At 44.9% G+C, this 20,130-nt stretch overlaps 1 protein-coding gene across 1 annotated transcript in view; it reads left to right on the forward strand.

The window, feature by feature from the left end:
* The first annotated feature begins 7,740 nt into the window (after positions 1 to 7,740).
* Positions 7,741 to 20,130, forward strand: part of TGFA (transforming growth factor alpha) — a 106,035-nt gene continuing 93,645 nt past the window's right edge. The window contains exon 1 of the mRNA XM_059405899.1: positions 7,741 to 8,069. Within this exon, the coding sequence (XP_059261882.1) occupies positions 8,030 to 8,069 (40 nt within the window). The 5' untranslated portion in view covers positions 7,741 to 8,029. The remainder of the gene's footprint in view (positions 8,070 to 20,130) is intronic.

Consider the following 20,130-nt stretch of genomic DNA (forward strand, 5'->3'; position numbering starts at 1 on the left):
TAAAGTGCCACTGAACCAAGCTAGACACGTGGCCAAACCCGGGTTTGGTATGGAAGGGGACTACCCAAGGCCATGAGTAACGGGAAATGTGCTTCAGTTGGGGCCATTAATATCACAGTCTGCCACACACATGAATTGTAATTTGTCTTTGTAGCTCCTGTATATTTCTAGTAGTTTTGATTAAAATAATCCTGTTTAGAGACTCTTTTTTTTTATTTTTTTGGCTGCAAATTTTCGTTTTCTTATAGTATTACCTCATTGGATTTCTTTTGGTTTGCATTTACAGGCAATTGTTTTTGCTTTTTACATCACTGTTGAGTATGTTTCTTAAAAGCCTGTAGCTGGATTTTTGTCTTTTAAAAGGTGAGTTAGGGATGCCTGGGTGGTTTGGCAGGTTAAAACCTCTGCCTTCGGCTCAGGTCATGATCCCAGGGTCCTGGGATTGAGCCCTGTATCGGGCTCTCTGCTCAGCAGGGAGCCTGCTTCTCCCCCTCTCTCTGCCTGCCTCTCTGCCTATTTATGATCTCTACCTGTCAAATAAATAAATAAAATCTTTAAAAAAAAAAAAAGTGAGTTAAAACTATTAGTGTTTAATGGGAACACAGACACATGTGTGCTTCCTTCTACAGAACATCTGATCATATATAAGCTTTCTGGTTTTCACATTTCTTGCTAACTCAATCTCTCTCTCTCTCTCTACCTCTTCTCCCGTTTTTCCTCTAGAAGTTTGGATGCTACACATTCCATTTTTATTCTATTACTAGTTACCTTTAATTTTTTAATGAATCTGTGTATCTATCAAAGAAGAATTTTACAGTAGCTCTTCAATGAAAGAGGACAAAATAAGCACATTTTTATTTCCCCTTCTCCTATGCCACCCTGGCCTCCCAATTTCTGTAATAACCTGGCCTTTAGATTTAGATGATTATTATGACTTAATCACAACTCCTAACCAATGCATATATGTTTTCTTTCAAGAATTATCTTTGTGGATGGTACAGTTGGTTGAGCCTTGAGTCTTGATTTTGGCTTAGGTCATGATCTCAGGATCGTGAGATCGAGTCCCACAACTGGTTCAGTACAGAGTCTGCTTGAGACTCTCTATGCCCCCCCAATAAATAAATAAATAAATATTTTTTGAAAAGAATTATTTTCAATAGTTTTATTAAATTTCCAACCATAACTTCAACTTCACATATCAGACTCCATTCCAGTGGCTCAGATATTAAGGGCATTTAATTATATAGCACAAGAAGGAGGGATGTGGGAGACAGGTCCAGGTTGGTCCAGCAGCCCTTACATCTGCATCTCTCAGATTCTCTTGACCTTCTCCTTGTGGTCACAAGATGGGTGTCATACTCCAGATACTTCATCTCTAAACAACCGTCTTCAAGGCAGGAAGAGAGGTCACCTCATTGCCTTTTTTTTTTTTTTTTAGGTTTTTCTTTTTTAAGATTTTATTTATTTGACAGACAGAGATCACAAGCAGGCAGAGAGGCAGACAGAGAGAGAGGAGCAAGCATGCTCCCTGCTGAGCAGAAAGCCCGATGCGGGGCTTGATCCCAGGATCCTGAGATCATGACCTGAGCCGAAGGCAGAGGCTTTAGCCCACTGAGCCACCCAGGCGTCCCCTCACTGCCTTTCTTTATCAGGAAGCAATTCTCCCCCAAGAAGACTGACAGGAGACTTTCCCTGACATTTCTTTTTGGGAGGGTTCTCCTCCCCCCCCCCCCCAAAAAAGGAGCAGAGCGAGAAGGAGAGAGAATCTTGAGCAGGCTCCATGCCTACCACAGAGCCTGATGTGGGACTCGATCTCATGACGGAGATCATGACCTGAACCAAAATCAAGAGTCGGACACTTACTGACTGAGCCACGCAGGCACCTCATCTCTGACATGTCACTGTTCAGAACTCGATCACATATCCAGCCCTAGGCCAGACATCAACAATGGACGGTGAATTGTCTTGCTTCATCCTCTGCATCTGGGCATGTTGTCAATCACACAAAATTGGGATTCTGTTAGTAGGAAGGGAAGGAAAATGGGCATCCTCCTGGTATCCAACAGTGTGTGGCACAATGTATTAAAAATCAGGCATTAGGCTCATTAAGTTCTGATTTCATCATTCACTCCTATGTCTTTTAGACTATTTCTCTTGCATTATCGAGTTTATTTGCTTTGCTGGAACACTTTCTGTGGAATCTTTTTTTTTCCCCCCCCCCTCAGTTGGGTGGCAACTGAATGGTTTATGTTTTTTAAAGCTGCTTGTCTAAGATATCTTGGTAAGAAACAGAAATTTTTGTCACAGTCACTTCCTCCCCAAAATCCCATGCATATTGCTTTGTTGTCTTTGGCATTTATATAGCAAACAAAAGATTTTTTTTTCCCCCTGAGGTAAGCTGAATTCTTCTGAGTGGCTTCACAAAGCAGAGAACACTTTACTTGTCCATTGTTGAATCCCTAGTGCCTAACTCAGTGCCTGGAACATAACAGGCTTGTCATGGAATGAATGGATGGAAGAAAACAATTAAGAGCCAGTTGTCTTTGGAGACTTTCAAAAGAGCAGTTTTGCCGTCATATTAAAGAGTTTCTTTCCCCTGGCATGTAACCACATCAAGCTAGCTGGGAGCCACTTTGGCTGGCCTCACCACTGCTCCCATGGTGATGTTCTTGTCCGTGCCAGGCATCAAATCTGAAGCCCCTCAGTGGGCCCCTTGCCCTGGGTGCACCCCCATACCTGGGCCCTTTCTGGGTGCTTCAAGAGGGAGGAGATGGCCCCTTCCAACTTTCCTGGGATTAATTTTGCACACACGCTTTGTCACAGCCAAGTTTGGGAGCATTACTGGGTTCTGGTGGGAGTCTCTCCCTAGAGAGACAGTTCTCGTCTGTGAAGGAATTGAAGGTTGTCAAACCCTTCTCTCAAACTGGTTTCATCTGCATTAAGTCTCATAGAAATTCCTTGAAGTGTCTGGTATGTGGGTGTACTCCTTGTTCAGTTTTGAACAATGACAGATTTCCCCCTATCATTATTTTCCTTTGGCTGTTTCAATGGGAGTTGGGAAGAAAGGCAGGATGAGAAGTTCAATTTGAGGGTTTAAATGTCACAGAATGGCAGTCTTTCCTTGCACCTATCGTAGGCTCTTTAGACCAAGTCCCCTCCACCTTACAGACCTATGGGAGGTATACGCCCCTCCTATCATCACTAACCACTCCCATCCAGGGTTCGAGAACAGGTTCTCCTCTATCAGCTCTAAGCTTCCTTGCTGGGCACCCTATGAAAAAGATTTTTAATATCTTGGCTTTGTCTTTCTCAGTCTCAAATCTTATCTCTCAGATCTCTTCTGTCCTTTGGCTCTGAGCTTAGGGGGAATTTCTTGAGTTTATCAGGCAGATTGAGCCATCATTGAAAAATCCATCACTTAGTCTCCTTTGTACAACTCTCCCTTGGATTCCTCCTTCCTCAGTTCCTTGTGTTTTCTTTTCCCTGTCTCCCTGTTGCCTCTCTGGATCATCTCCACCCAATTTCCTCCAACATTGTTAGTTTTACTTGCCTAAGGATTTCTAGGCATATGATTTCGGACTTTCCCCTCCACACTCCTAAGAATCCTGGGGACCATCTTCTCAGAAACGTATGGCTGCTGGGAGGACAGCAGCAAAGGCAAGATTGAAGGCATAGCTTTTCTGCCTCCAAGCATGTTTGATGGGATAGTTTGACATCAGCTGAGCTGAATCCTCTGGGTACCTCTACTGCTTCCTGGTCATCTAGGCAGTTCACAGGCTACATGAGAAAATGATGTCTTTAGTCACAGCCAGCCGGTAACTTCCAGTCTTAGATACTGACCAGTGCCTCGGTGTCTTGGCCCTGTGTGTACCACCCATGGAAGCATCAACCTCCAGACTTCACTAGTGGGCATTAGGGCCATGCTGTGATATTCCTTGGGGAGGAAAGAGTCAAGCTTAGTATGCAACTCAGTGTGCATTCCAAAGGTAGAGAGCTGGGGGTGGGGGGTGGGAAACATTAAGCAGAAGGTCAAACCACTCTTTGGACAACATTGGCCATGAAAATCACCCAGGTAGCTGAGGGACAAAGCCAATGCACGTCATAGATTCACACTCTGCCCATTGTGTTGATGAAAACTGTAAAAATGGATTCAGCACAAGGTTTCCTATTTTTCTTTTGACTAAAGGTAAGGAATATACTAATAGCTGAGGTTGTAGACGGGCCTGATACTCAGACAATACCTTACATTGGCTTAGATTTCTGTTCCTAAATCCCTTGACACAGTAAAATCTCCTCACTCTGTCTAAAGAATTCTCCAGAGTTCTTTATAAACACACACACTCACTCTCTCTCTCTCTCCTTCACACACACACACACACACACACACACACACACACACACACACCATCTGACCTTTGCCATCCTATTGGGCCAGGCACCCTTTTCTGGTTTCCCTCTGAGCACCCCATCTGCTGCTACCACTGAGGAAGGTCCCAGAGCCACCTGAAGCCAACTCTGGTCATTGCTCCGGAAGCTTGTCTGCAGGGACTGCCGTCCCATCAGTGCTGCGGCCCAGAGCTGTACTCCCTCCCTAAGAATGCCCGGGACATTTACTCACTAATATTGTGGGCGATTGCCAAGCTCAACAGTAAGCTCAGCTGGCTTGAATCATTCAGGGAAGACTCTTGCTTGTGGGCCCACAATCTCTTCCCAGATGAATCAGGAAAGAGGGGGAGGCTGATTACAGTGAAGAAGGGGACTCTTTAAACATATGCTCTGTAATAAGTATGTAGAAGAAAGGAAAGGGAAAACTGACGGTGGGATTTTACCAGCCGCTGAGTAAAGCACAACACAGTTCTTTTGTTTGCATAGGGAGGAGAGACTGTCATTGGCTTAAGACAGAAGGGACGGTCCTTGAGCTCAAGGCCAGCTGAAGCAAGTGTGTGCAAAGGCAGCCCAGGCATATTCCTAGTGGGACGGCCATATATTCATCAGGCAGCACATGGACACAGAATCAGGACCTTCGGCGGCCTGGTGAGACAGATGCCATGCCTACAGGTGAAGAATGCTGGAACGTCACATGGCTCAGAGAGCGATGTATTCCATATGGCTAAAATACAAAAATATCACACCGTATTTTAGGAAAAAATGATTTCTTGACTTTAAATCACATCCTCCCCATTGCTCTTACATCACAGGTTGAGAAACCAAATTCAGAAATCCTGAGGAACCTGTAAAGCTAACCCCATAGGAAGGCACGCTCACACATGCACACGCACCATAGACATGAGCAAAAGAAGTGGTGTGGCCCCTGGGGATAAAAATATATGTTTATAAAAAATAAAAAATTAATAATTCAAAAAAAAAGAAGTGGTGTGGAAATGATAAAATATGGATCATGCTAGGAAATTGAGAGAGGGGCAGGGTGTATCCACTGAGAGACTTTCCCTCAACAATGGCTGTAAGTTTTGATAACAAATACGGTGCTAAGCCTGCAGATATGTTCCTGTATCTAGTCCTCACGTCGACCCAATGAGTTAAGTATTATCCTTATTAAAAATGTGGAAACTGAGGCAGCTTGGCAGAGAAGCCAACACATGAGCCTGGGAACCAGCTCATTTTGCTTTCAGATTTGGGCTCTGCCACTTGCAAGCTTTGTGACTCTGGGTATTTACTAAATTCTCTCAGTCTCAATTATTTTCAAATAAAGGGAAGATGGACTCTATTTCATAAGGTTGTTGTGAGGACTGGATGAGACATGGAAGATGCCCAAGGCAGAATATTCACGTTTTAGGATATTAGGTTTCCTCCCAGCTCTATAAATAAATGTTCAAAAATGATCTCAATTCAGTCTACAGAAAAATGTTTAAATGCTTTGTAAGAAAATGCTGATTATCTGTTTGACACGAATGATTTGGAAGGTTTATAAAACCGTAGACATGGATCTTGAACATGTTGGCAGAGAATTAAGAATTTCAAAGCACTAGATGTACTTTGATTGGAGTACTCTTTAGTTTACAAGATATCGAATTATCTCTTGATTAAAAAGATTTTACAGTCCTGAAGGGGACAAGCTCATTGGTTTGATTCTACTACTACTTCCCCCCACCCACAACTCTGTGTGTGCACAGCAGGCAGAGAAGGGAAGACTGCTGAACTGACTCTTGCCAGCCTGAGCAGCTAGCTCTCCACCATTGTGAACTTGATGAGTGCCTCCCGGCAGGGAACAAGAGGATGGGTCCATTTTCCAGTCCTAGCTGGGGGTCCTAGATAACGGGAGAAGGGCACTGAAAACTGATTCCTTCCCTACTGTGACCAAGGCAGGCTAGTCTAGGAAGGAGATCAAAGGGCCACCAGAACAGGTCAATACCAGCCTGAAGGAGGTGGGCACTGAAGGGAGTCAGGGACCACTTACTAAAGAGAATGTGTGTATTTACTGTGTGCAGGCATGGTGTGGACACAGGAAAAGATGTACTCCAGAACTTACCACACAGCCCTCACTGCAGATGATTAAGGGTTGAAAGAACAGCAAGTATCCTCTGACAAATGTATTGAAAGGAATGGTTTCCCAAAGTAAATTTAGGGTGTTTTCAAAATCCTTTTCTACACTGGTGTTTCCTGCCAAATGTTGAGGCCAGCGGCCTGATGCCTCCTTTTCCAAACTAGGCCCCTCAGCTCCTATGAAACAAACTTAACAAAAGTCAACCCTGAAAGTCTGAGTTTTAGGCCAAGAAAACAGCAAGAGATTTCCCCCCACCTCAACTGCCCAGCCACCCACCCAAGGAAAGTGGGTCTAACCTAAGCAGCCAGGCGGGAGGGGTCAAGAGAAAAGATTTAGTCCCTCAGCTTGGGACATCTGGAAAATAAGATGGGTTACCGCTTCTTGAGGGCATACAGTCCTCTAAGAACCATCCTCAGGGGACTTTGGGATAGTCCCCAAGAAACCTCTGGGTCTTCCATTCTCCACCCAGAAGATCTTCCCTCCATGCCCTCCACTTGTCCAAATGCCGGCACCAGGGGCCAGTTCCAAGCCACAAATCCTTAAAGAGCCGCCCAGGTGGCTCCAGCCCATACATCCCTCTCTCTGGCCCCCTTGCAGCACGCTACCCGTTCTTGGCCCCAGCTGCCTGTGGCGGGGTGCGGGTGGGGGGGTGGGGGTGGGGGTGGACTGGGGTGGTACTAATGGTGGATAACCAGGTACCCTTAGAGACCCATCGTCATTATTCATCCCAGGCCGGATATATGAAAGCCCGGGGATCTTAACAATGTGCCCTGGAGGCCGGCATTCCTATCATCGAGAATTCTTCATCGGGATAAGGGTGCGGGTAGGAAGCCTATCTGAACAAATTCTCTTGATTCTGGAGAGCCCTCTCCTGGGGCCAAGTCCTGGCAGGCGGCGGGCGAAGCTCGCCGGTCCCGTTCCGGGCTGCGTCCCCAGTCCCCGGCCGGGAGAGCCCCCCGCAGCCGTCCGCGCAGGTGCCGGACGTCCGCGCGGCTCCGCTCCCCCGTGCAGAGCCTGGAAGCGACCACCGCGTCCGCACTCTCGAGCTGCGCGGCGGCCGCACGGCGCGGCTACTCTGAGGCTAAGTCGGGCGCTTCCTGCCTTCCCGGCCGCCCGGGTGCCGGGCTCGCGCGGCGGGGCTCCGAGATTCCCCCGCTCGGCTCGCCCCGCCCCGCCCGCCGCCGCCCGCGCCCTGCACGGTGCGCGCGGCGTCCCCGCCCCCAGCCCCACACCCCCACCCACTGTGGCCGTAGGGGGGCACCCCCACCGGGGCGGGAGGGTGGTCCGCGGTGGCCCGGTCGCCGAGTGGCGGAGAGGTGACGGTAACCGCCTTCCCATTTCCGCCCGGCGGGCCGCTCAGCGGGGTGAGTGCGGCAGAGAGCGCTCGGTCCTGCCTCCGCCCGCCCGCGCCGGGGGCTGGCCTTGCCTCGCCGGCGCCTTTTTCCCCCGCAGCGCGGCGCCGCTTCGCCACTCGGGCACCGCAGGTAGGGCAGGAGGCTGGAGCGCCTGCTGCCCGCCGCCCGTAAGATGGTCCCCTCGGCTGGACAGCTCGCCTTGTTCGCGCTGGGTACGTACGCTGCCTGCTGCGCGCCCCGAGCCACCTGCCCTCGGCGACACCCCGCTTTCCCCTGGCCCCTCCATTGCTCTTTTCCCGGGGGTTTTCTGCGTCCGCCTAGGAGAGTCGAGGGAGGCTCCTGCTTTTCAAGGGTTGGGGGCTGGGGGGGGGGCAAGGGGGAGTCACGAGGGCTTCCTAAATATTTGGGGAGCCCCTTCCGAAGGGGGGGACTGTGGAGCGCCCAGGCTTTCCCTGGGGAGTGGCCGCCCGGGCCGTGCGTGAGAACGCCGGCCGGGGAAGGGGAAGCGGTGTGTGAACGGGCTTGAACTTTAATCCGCCGCGGCTGTGTGTTCTTCCACTTGCTCACACCTACCTGCATACCTGGCAGTATCCCACCAAGCCCGTCTACGCGGACGGCGGTGAGCGTAGACGCGATGGGAGCGGCGGGCGTCAGCCCCTAAGGCGGGACCCTGCCCGCTTCCCAGTCGTAACCCCTGCCTAGCCCTGAGCCCCAGTGACGGGCAGATGGTCACAATCAGCAGAGGCGCCCTCAATCTTCTAACTTGAGGAGCTCTCGAGCTTTGGGGTATGTTTTGGATTTTTGTGCGGATTAATTGTTCTTTTAATTAACTTCCCTGGGAGAAGTGGTTGAAGTGTCAGCCGAGGGCAGGAGCGAAACCCTAGACGGAGCGTTGCCAGTTTCCTTTGAGTTTGTTCTTGGAAGGGAACGAGAGATGGGGGAAGGGAGGGGAAGTTTAACCCGGCGAACCTGGGTCCTGTCTGTGGAGCCCTTGAGTTTTTCCGCGGTGAAGTTCACAGGTCTGCGTGTAAGTGGTGAGGGGTGCAGCGCCTTGCGCTGGCCCGCCGGCCGGCTCTCGCCCCTCGCGGCGCCCGGCCTCTGCGGTGTTGAGACAGCCGGTTAATAGCCCAGGTGTCCAGGTTTATTGGTGCAGCTCCCTGAAATGAATTCCTCAGTCGGTGTCCTCTGAGTTTAACCCTGTAAAGCAAGTAGCTCCTACCTGGAGAATTTATTGGAGCCTGAGAAGAGCTGTGGAACCCTCCCAACCCACCTGCACCCCTAATGCCCAGCCCCACAGCCTCACCCAGTTTCAGGGGGCTTGCAGAGCCGCCTTTAATCCTGCGCCTGAAACGCTGAGAAAGAGAAAACGGGGGTGGGGGGTAGGGGGTGCGGTGGCAGTAGTGGAACCCAGTGCTCTGGGCTGTACCCTCCCTCACCTGAAACTCACCAACAGGTGGCATGATTCTGGGCGGCTCCCCCCTTCCCAAAACCCTTTTAGGTTTTTTGTATTGATGGTTGTTCTGATTTTATATATATATATATATATATTTTTTTTTGAAGCAATAAAACGTGACGAATACATCAGAAGCCTTCCGTTTGTGGGTGCCTCTGCGATGTGTTTTGCAAATTCTGGCAGTAATGGTCATAATAGCTAATGCTCTCTGAGTACTTACTCTGTGCCCGGAACTGTTCTAAATGCTTTAGATGATTTCATTAACTTTTCTCACCAACCTGATGAAGAAGGTATCATCTTCATTTTACAGAGGAGGAAAAGGAAGCACACAGGCCCACTATTAGTAAGTAGTTGGGTCAGGATTATTAGAGTGTGGAAGAATTGAGGGTTTGAAATGTCACCTGTCGTCACCATAGTCTCCTCTCCAGATCTGGGGACTTTTCTTGAAGGAGAGATTATATGGAATGCCCAAGAACTTGTTAAATTGGGTTTTCTGGTGGACTCCGAGGATCTCAAGGAGGCCTTAGGTCATTAGCTGAAAATTAGAGATGGGAAATGATGAAGGTGTGCAAATTTGAGAACACCTTTGAAAGTTGCCCTGCCCCCCCCATACTGCACTTGCCCATGAAGACTGCAAGCATTCATCATGTTATTTTTCCTTTTTGCCCAAGAGTTGAACCTTATCTTTGCTTCCTTCCTTGAGAAAAAGATGTATAAACCTAAAAAGGTTGATCAGTGTGTAAAAAAGCTGCTCATACAATTCCAAAATAGAAGCAGTTGAAAAAAGAAAAAAAGGAAAAGGCAGGATACCCATTTTTTTGTTTTGTATTTCTTAAAAAAAAAAAAAAAAAAAGCCGTTCGTTCTGATCATTGACTACAACTTCTGCCTCCCATCTCATTTTCTGCTAGATTACTAAACAGCACTCATCAGTGCCACATGCATCTTTAATTTGCACATTTCCTCCAGTGCTGCTTCCCTCTCTAATTTTTCTTAAATTAGTTGAAGGCAGTTCTAGGCAAATCAGCAAATCGAAAAAACCAAGATCTCTCCCCTCCCCAGCTTTCGTAGGGACAGTCTGAAAAGGAGTGGGTTGTTTGTAGTCTCAGCTGATGTTCCTGATTACTTGAACCTGAGCGTTGATTGATGTGTTGGCAGAGAGCAGGCGGAGACTGTTGCTTAAAAGGCAACACTGGAAACGTCATCCAGGTTCCTGTGGTGGCTGCCCTCCATGTCGGACTTCCGTCACTGGCCAGGCACACCTCACAGGGGCTTGTCACCTCCAGTCCCACATCCTCCTTTGTGAGCAGGGAGCAAGATGTGTGCTCTTGGGCAAGTTACTTAGCTTTTCCGTGCCTTGTTTTCCTCATCTGTAAAATGTTGCTGTGAATAGGGTGGTTAAGTATATTTAATGAACATAGAACGGTGCCTGTCTTGTAGTAGGAGTTGAAAAAAATCTTAGGGCCATCATCCATCACCATTGTCGTTGTAAATTTGGACCCCTTAGAGTTCCAGATGTCCTAGCAGGTTGTATCCATTCTGCAGCTGGGAGCTTTCAGCTCTCCACCCTTCCTAAGCCAGGAAATACCACCTAACCTAGAAACCTACTTAACGATTTTAGTGAGTCTCATTGGGCAAATACCAATTCAAGCAAGTTTAGAATCTGGGTGGGGGGGACATCATGAATTTCTAAATTTTTGATGCAAAACATTTGCCTTTCCTCCAAAGGAAAGGGTGCCCCCCTATGGCAACAGTACGTTCAGTGGTCAGTTTATTGAGGTCACCACTAAGTTTCAGTTTTCTCGGTGAGAATAATAAAACTGCACCTACCTCACAGGTTGTTACAAGAATCAGATCAGATAGTAAATACAGAAGCTGTTTATAAACTATACAAATAAAGAATGACACAGAAAATGAAATTGATTTTATAATCCAGAAATAAACATTATTATGTTTATGGCAGCTCCCAGAAATAGGACTGTGTGTAGCTTAAAAAATGGTCCTAGGACACTCAAGTGTCATTAAGGATGGGTAGAGATGAAGCCCCTTTCCCTGTGGATTTGGGGCCGAGGGACCAGTAGGGGGCAGGAGCTAAGACAATCTTCCAGAGTAGACCGCGTAGGTTTGCCCAGGACACATGTTTTCCTTATTGGGCAGCCATAATTAGGGAAAGTTCACTTAGAACATAGGCTGTTAAGGTGTATATGGAAGCCTTAGAGGCTAAGTTTCCCATATTTGCTTTTCCAAAACTTGGTTTCCTAGGATAAAGAGATCTTTCTGTAAATATTCAATGTCCCCTGCAAAGGGGACCTTTCTTACAAGAGTAAATGATGCTTCCTGTTTCTATGGTAACATAGGAAAACTAGCTGACTTTTCCATTAGACCTATCTCTAAGGGCCTTTTGAAAGTGTGTCTGAACAAAGTCCTACTCTTCAGGCTGCCCACCAAAAGGGATGGGCCGTGGGAAGTGGGGCGTGGGTCAGCCAAGACAGGACGAGCCTGACACACCCAACTGGGCATCTTGTGCTTGGTTTCACATGTAAAAACCGCTGTAGGACCTTCCACAGCAGTGTCCTAGAACCACGGCCACCTGGAGGGCTTGGTACACCAGGTTGTCCTGCAGGAGGTGGGAGGGTTTGTGTGTCTGACAGGTGTCTAGGTGTCACTTATGCGGCTGGTGGGGAGGGAAGAGAGGGACACTTGGAGGACCATCGCTCTTCAGCCAGTTGATGTTCGGGCAGCTTCTGGCTTAGCCAACTGCGTTTCATCTAGTCTGTCCTGACATTTCTGAATGCTGCTGTGGGTTTATGAGCCATTATTAAAGGTGCTCCTGCAGCCTGTCTTGTTGACCAGAGCAGAGCAAGAACTCTTGCTGAGATCTCTTAATTGTCATTAAGTGTTCTTGACCTTTGGCCCTGGAAAACGTGATGGTCCTTTGTTATTAGACTTAAGTAGATCAACACTAAGCATGTCACACTTTCTTTTGGGGGGGTTGCCAAAAATTGACCGCTGTTTTGCTGCCATTTCAACAATTTTTGATGACCTCAATTTAAAGTATGAATTGAATTCTGTGCTAAAGGCTAACCTGGTTAAGATTGCATCTACGGGCACTTGGATGGCTCAGTCGGTTAAGGGTCCGACTCCTGATTTGGGTGGGCTCAGGTGGAGATCCTTGGGGTAGTGAGATGGAGCCTCCATTGAGCTCTGTGCTCAGCACAGAGCTGGCTTGAGATTCTCCCTCTCCCTCTACCCCTTTTCCCACTCACTCTCTCTTGCTCTCTAAATAAATAAAATATTTTTTGATTGCATCTAAATAGAGAATTCGAGTACTTTTACAGTGACTTCTGGTTTTGTTATGCTTTTTTTTTTCTCCTTGTGAAATGTCAAGTATAAAAATTTTTCATGAAAATCAGGAAAGCCTAAAATCCAGGCTACCAGAACCATCTCTTAGGAGCTCTTCAAGTACAAGGCACATTCCCTTTAGATGAGCTCTAAAAATCTGGATAGTCTTGGGGGTGCCTGGTTGGCTCAGTTGGTTAAGCGACAGACTTTTGATTTTGGCTCCGGTCATGAGCTCAAGGTGCTGGGATCGAGCCCCACATAAAGACCTGGCTCTTTGCTCAGTAGGGGGGTCTGCTTTAAATCTTTTCCTTCTGCCCCTCCCTTCCCACACCCCACTCACACGTGCTCACACTCTCTCTCATAAATAAATCTTTACACTTGATCTTAGCCAAAAGGCCGAGAAGCGATATAAATAAATCTTTAAAGATATATATCTGAGTAGTCTTTTCACACATTATGAATTGGGTGTACTGAATATGACTTGAATATGGAAGTTTGTTGAAATGGAATTTTATGTCTTTATGAGTGCCTTTTGTGTTTTCCCTTTAAGTCAAAGGAAACAAATTTCACATGGAGTCTTTCCCCAGTCAAGGGAATTCTGTGCTCAGCATTTTTGCTTTTAATTTGTTGTTGTTGTTGGGAGCGGGGTTTCCTTCCCTACCTTGAAAAGCTTTCAGTTTCCCCCACCTTAGTCTTTGTATTTCTCAAGTATTTGTGGAGAGATGGTTAAGGACTTCCTCAAGAAGGGATGTACATATAAACTACTTTTTTGTAGCAAGCTTGTATGATGCCTTGCCTTCTTTGGCTTCAATCTTTGAATGTGTTAGCTTTTCTGGCTGGGAACCTTAGCAGTAGAGTTCGGGTCCCTCCAAGTCCTGCCTTGGATTGATATTGGTTGGTGCTTGTCTTCTCTACTAGGTAGAGGGTTCCTTAGAGACAGAGATCCTGGGTCTTCGTCTCTGCCCTTGGCCTATTCAGAGAATGGGTAGAGCCTCAGAGGAGACCACTAAGCACTTAATGATCCCCTTGGGGTATCTGGTCCTGGATTCTCCGAACTGTAGACTCAGTTGGCAAACATTTGGCCACATAGTTAACATGCATTCTGGAAAAATCTTCATTGTGATAATCAAGGGTTGCAGGTAAATTCTAACAACACAGATACAACTAGTCTTCAGAATAATTGTTATTTTTAAAAAAGATTAGGATTTAGTGTTTTTAATGATCACAAAAATATTTTTTTCCTCTAGACCATTTGGAAAATTCTAGAAAGCATAAGAGAAAAAGTGTTGCAATGACCTATAGTTCTACCACCCAACGATAACCGTGATTAACATTTTGTCATACAGACTGTGGATGAATGTATAGGTAGATATTCTTTGAAAGCAGCTGTGAATTCTGATGGACTCACACCATTTAACTTACTCATTTTTGCAACTTGACAACCTTTATAATAAACATTTTTATGTTATTAAACATTCATCCTTAGTGTCATTGCATCATTCTTAGTGGCTGGCAAGTAATCTCTTGACTATATTTACTACAACCCATTTTGAAACCCTTTTGACCATATAAATTTTTCCCATTTTTCATCGTTATGAAGAATCCACACACTTTGTTGGGAATGTAAGTTGACATACCTTTTTGGGAAGTCAGTATGGCAGTAGCTATCACTTTTAAGTGTGGGCATAACTTGGGTCATTAGTTCCACTTTTTGATATAGATCCTACCTAAACACTTGCCTGTATGCGCAAAGAAAAAATGTAAAGGATGGTGATTGTTGATTTTGTTTGGAACCGTAACAAGTTGCCAGTACCTACTGTTGTAATTATTTAAGAAGATTCCTTAAATAAGTTATATATAACAATACATTGGTTTACTATGTATCTATTTAAAAGAATAAAGGTTTCATGATATCTTAAATTTGGAAAGGCATAGAACCGTATGTATTATACAGTGCTTTGGTTTGAATCTGTTAACTTTTTTATAACAAGCCTGTATTAAATTTATAATGCCTAAAGTCAAGGAAGATAAATGGTACAACAGATACTTTTGTGCATAAGTGTTTGGCACATCTTTAGGATAAATTCCTAGCAATTGGCCTTTTTTCCCACAAGCAGTATATGAATGCCATTTTCTTGATTCTTCCCTAACACTTGAAGTTAGTTTTAAGACTTTGCCAAGTTGACTGGGGGGAAAAAAGAGCTCAGCATAATCCTCGTATTTAACATTTTCAGGATGATTCGATTTGTTTGTTGGCCGTGTCCTCTTCTTTGCATCTTAACTTTTGTAATTTTTTTTCCTGTTTATTCTTTTCTTAGAGCTTTATCACACTTTATATAGAAAGTATATTAATATTAATATTAATATTTTTGTAAGTCTTTTACTGTTTTGTTTATGGTGTGTTTGACATCCTGCACATTTTTGTTTTTATGTAGCAGAAACTAGAAAAATAAATCTTTCCCCATAAGCTTTCTACCTTCACTTATGCAGTTAGGATAGCCTTCCCCAGCCTAAGATAGGGCAAATACTTATTTTTTTTTCTCCTGGTCTCCTGTATCATGTTGAACTATTCTATCCAGAACTTTTCTTGTGTATGGTATGAGGTACAACTCACATTTCATTAAAAAAAAAAAAGATGGTTAATAGTTTCAATTGCTGTTTATGGAATAAACTGTTCTGTCTGTTGGGGCGTGAAATTCCATTTTTATCACATGCTAAATTCTTATAAGTAATTGAGACTGTAGAATTTTATTTTGGTTCTATTATTTTGTATTTTTGTGCTTATTGTGCATTTGTTCACTCATGTATCCTGCAAATATTTATTGAGCACTTACTCTGTGCAGAGACTGCTTCTAGATGCTGGGGAATCAGCCAAGAATAAGACACAGAGCTTGTGTTTTAGCGAATTCTACATTTCCCACTGCTCTCTATCCTAACTGGTTGCTGCTAGCATTTAAAGCTTTTTTAAATATACCTTTATTTTGTAACGGTTTATTCTCTTAGGTGCACAGGTCCGTGACCATGCAATCTTGAATAATGATAGCTCTGCCTCCTTCCTTTTAATGTCTTTATCTTTTATTACATCTTCTTACCAATGACTGGAACTTCAGGAACACTTTTTTTTTTTTTAAGATTTTATTTATTTATTTGACAGAGAGAGATCACAAGTAGGCAGAGAGGCAGGCAGAGAGAGAGAGAGGAGGAAGCAGGCTCCCCGCTGAGCAGAGAGCCCGATATGGGACTCGATCCCAGGACCCTGAGATCATGACCTGAGCCGAAGGCAGCGGCTTAACCCACTGAGCCACCCAGGCGCCCCAGGAACACTTTTTAAAAGGTGGTAGATATGCTTGTATTTTTCTTGACTTACTGATAGGGTTTGTAGCATTTAACAGTTAAGTAGGGGGATGACTTGGTCATATATACACGTGAGAATGTCTTTATCTACATATCTACAAAGATGTATATATGTGTATCTACACACATGAACTATCACGTTAATAAAAGGTACTAGTCTTCATAACTTACTAAAAGATTTGGCATTTTTGCTTTGTTTTTTGTTTTGTTTTGTTTTGTTTTTTAACGCAAGGAAGATAATACAAGTTGTGGGTTTTGTTTTTTTCCAAATGTTTTGAGGACTTTGATCAAGTCAATGATGTTAATGCCATCCTTAAATTCCCAGAATGAATCCCTCATGGCTCTGTGGTATTATTCTCTGGGCACACTGCTAGACTGGATCCCTTCTGAAGTGTTTGGGGCCTTGGTTTCTTTTTTAGGATTTGATATCAGCATCATGTCTCCTTCATACAATACCTTTTAAAAGCTTCCATCTGTTTCATGCTCTTGAGTAGCTAAAATATCATGGAATTAAGTGGCTCTGTGAAGGCTTGAAAGAAATTGCTAGTGGTCAGTTTAATTAAGTTCTCCTCCTCTTGTGTCATTTTTTTGTAATTATTTTCCTCACAATCTATGCATTTCAGATTTTGAAATTTTTAGCATGGATTTTATAAATAATCTCCTTTCAACCTAAAAGCTTTTTGGTTTTGGGGGGTTAGTTTGTTTGTTTTGGTTTGGGTTTTTTTTACGCATCTATGGCCCCGGTTAATGTGACTTTACCAAACAGGGAAGTAAGTAAGCACCTGGGCCCCCAAAATAAAATACATTTTCAGGTTTGTTTTTGTTAACAATACTTTGGGGGAAAACAACAACAACAAACCCTTCTTTTTAATCTTAAGTCAAATTCAAATGAAGGCTTCATTTTAGTATTGTTCCCAGGAGCCCAGGGAAATTTCACCCATTTATTTGCCTAACTGCGTGTGATGAAGCTGCCACAGTAATACCATTTCTGGTTTGGGTGATGCACGGCAGTATAATTTCTAGCAAAGGCTACTGACTAGCTTCCTGTTGGTTCCTTAAGCTTTAAGAAGTTTAAAAACCTCCGAATACACTATTGGGTCCATTCGATGTGACAAGAGTGTTCAAAGCAAGACAACCAGTGCTCCTGTGGGAGATTTTTGCTGTTGTTGGCTCATTTGCTTTGGGGTGATTTTTTTTGTTTTTGTTTTTAAGATCAGAACTTGGAGGTGGAAATAATTGGATTCTTACAGAGACCGTATCTTCAGCTTGAGTTCTTTAGGGCCTTTGATCTGAGTCTGAATGAGGTCAGTAAACAATTCTCCTGGGCACGTAAAGGATAGATGTGCCTTTCCTGCTCTTTCGTCCTCTCTCGCTGGGTCTGAGGCGTTCGCCGGGTAATTGCTGTACTTCCAAGACGTGCAGATTAACTGGCTAAATGGTACACGTCATGTAGTGACACAAAAGCAGCCGAAGCTGATAAATGAGAGGTTTGCAATTACACACTCTGTTCCCCTCCCTCTGCCAGGCCTTGGGACCCAGCAGGGCAAAAACAAATGCAACATAACTTTTCACGATGGAAAGAAGCAGCATAAGGCTTGTCACTGTTACCATGGCAGGGGCGAGGAAGGACTCTAAGCTCTGGAGGGGCCTAACCTGCTCACCTCCCTAGGTCAGAGCTCAGCTGGCAACTCCGGGCTTGAACACTTCTTGCCTTGGAACAGTGTCTGGGTTATTATTTTTGCACTGGAGGAGCGTACCATCGGGCCGGTTTGTATGCTGTACACACTCCCTGCCAGCACATTTAAACAATGACAGATGTTTTTTGCACATAGCAGACCTTGGGTGTTATAATTAGTGTTTCAGGGGATGAATCATAGGCCCCTGAACTGGAATGAAAGCAAGCTTGGGGCCCAAACATTGTTTAGGGAGGTGAGGTGAACTCCTCAGGCACACAGATAGGGAATCCTTCTGGATCTGGACTCCCTCTAAACTTCAGCAGCCACTCCCCTGCCATGCACAGAAAACCCCAAAACAATCATACTTCTGGGGAAGACCACTTAGGGTTCATAGAACACAGGCACATTCTAGTCCCCACCTCCCCCCCTCGTGGGCCATGCTAGAGACACACCTTCTCTGCCAGCCTTGGTTAAATCCCACTCACTCCTTTTTTTTTTTTTTTTTTTTTTTTTAAAATTTTTTTTTTTTGCTTGACAGAGAGAGATCACAAGTAGGCAGAGGCAGGCAGAGAGAGAGAGGAGGAAGCAGGCTCCCTGCTGAGCAGAGAGCCCGATGTGGGACTCGATCCCAGGACCCTGAGAGCATGACCTGAGCCGAAGGCAGTGGCTTAACCCACTGAGCCACCCAGGCGCCCCCACTCACTCCTTTTCCAAAGTCAAATCAAAATCAAAATTTACGAACAGAAGAATAAAAAAGCACCCCCAAGTTTGATTCCCAGAGTCAAAGTTTAACTAGCAAGTATCTGACCAGGTCTCTTTCTCTATATGAATATAGATATTATTTTTTTAATAATTTTTTTATTTTTTATAAATATATAATGTATTATTAGCCGCAGGGGTACAGGTCTGTGAATCGCCAGGTTTACACACTTCACAGCACTCACCATAACACATACCCTCCCCAATGTCCATAATCCCACCACCCTCTCCCTACACCCCTTCCCCCACAACCCTTAGTTTGTTTTGTGAGATTAAGAGTCTCTTATGGTTTGTCTCCCTCCCAACCCCAACTTGTTTCATTTATTCTTTTCCTACCTCCAAGCCCCCCCACATTGCATCTCCACTTCCTCGTATAAGGGAGATCATATGATAGTTGTCTTTCTCCGATTGGCTTATTTCGCTAAGCATAATACCCTCTAGTTCCATCCACGTCATCACAAATGGCAGGATTTCATTTCTTTTGAGGGCTGCATAGTATTCCATTGTGTATATATACCACTTCTTCTTTGTCCATTCATCTGTTGATGGACATCTAGGTTCTTTCCATAGTTTGGCTATTGTAGACATTGCTGCTATAAACATTCAGGTGCACATGGCCCTTTGGACGAGGACCACTACATTTGTATCTTTAGGGTAAATACCCAGTAGTGCAATTGCTGGGTCATAGGGTAGCTCTATTTTCAACTTTTTGAGGAAACTCCATGCTGTTTTCCAGAGTGGTTTCACCAGCTTGCATTCCTACCAACAGCGTAGGAGGGTTCCCCTTTCTCCACATCCTCACCAGCATCTGTCATAGCCTGACTTGTTAATTTTAGCCATTTTGACTGGTGTGAGGTGGTATCTCATTGTGGTTTTGATTTGTATTCCCCTGATGCCTAGTGATGTTGAGCACTTTTTCATGTGTCTGTTGGCCATCTGGATGTCTTCTTTGCAGAAATGTCTGTTCATGTCCTCTGCCCATTTTTGATTGGATCATTTGTTCTTTGGGTGTTGAGTTTGATAAGCCCTTTACAGATTTTTGGATACTAACCCTTTATCTGATACGTCATTTGCAAAGGATATAGATATTCTTATACCCACTTTTCCCCTTCAAATAAAAAGGCATTTTTTTAAAGATTTTATTTATTTATTTGACAGAGATTACAAGTAGGCATAGAGGCAGGCAGAGAGAGGAAGGGAAGCAGGCTCCGCCATTGAGCAGAGAGCCTAATGCAGAGCTCGATCCCAGGACCCTGGGATCATGACCTGAGACAAAGGCAGAGGCTTAACCCACTGAACCACCCAGGCACCCTTCCCTTTCTACTTTTATGTTGTTACTTTTCCAAGTTGAATTTCAGTTCTTGGGGAATGTATTTTGGTGTAAGATGTGAGGTAAGACTCTAACTTGCCTTTTTGCTAAATATGGGTCCAGTAGCTCCATGTGTGTTTGTTTAACAGTTTATTCTCTAATCACTGATAGCAAATCCTACTTTTGTCACTTGATACAACTTAGGAGTCCTTCAGTCTACCTGTGGAGGTTTTGTTCCGCTCCATTCATTTGAGGCTCCTCCCATAGCGAACCATTCTTCTGAGCTGGGAAGCATCATTGCCCCAGGAAGTGGATGCAGAAAACATTGAAACTGGGAAAGGAGACATTGGATTACAATGGATGTCCCTTCATGTTCACATCT

This window comes from Mustela nigripes, chromosome 7 (assembly GCF_022355385.1).
Source record: "Mustela nigripes isolate SB6536 chromosome 7, MUSNIG.SB6536, whole genome shotgun sequence".
Classification (NCBI taxonomy): Eukaryota; Metazoa; Chordata; class Mammalia; order Carnivora; family Mustelidae; genus Mustela; species Mustela nigripes.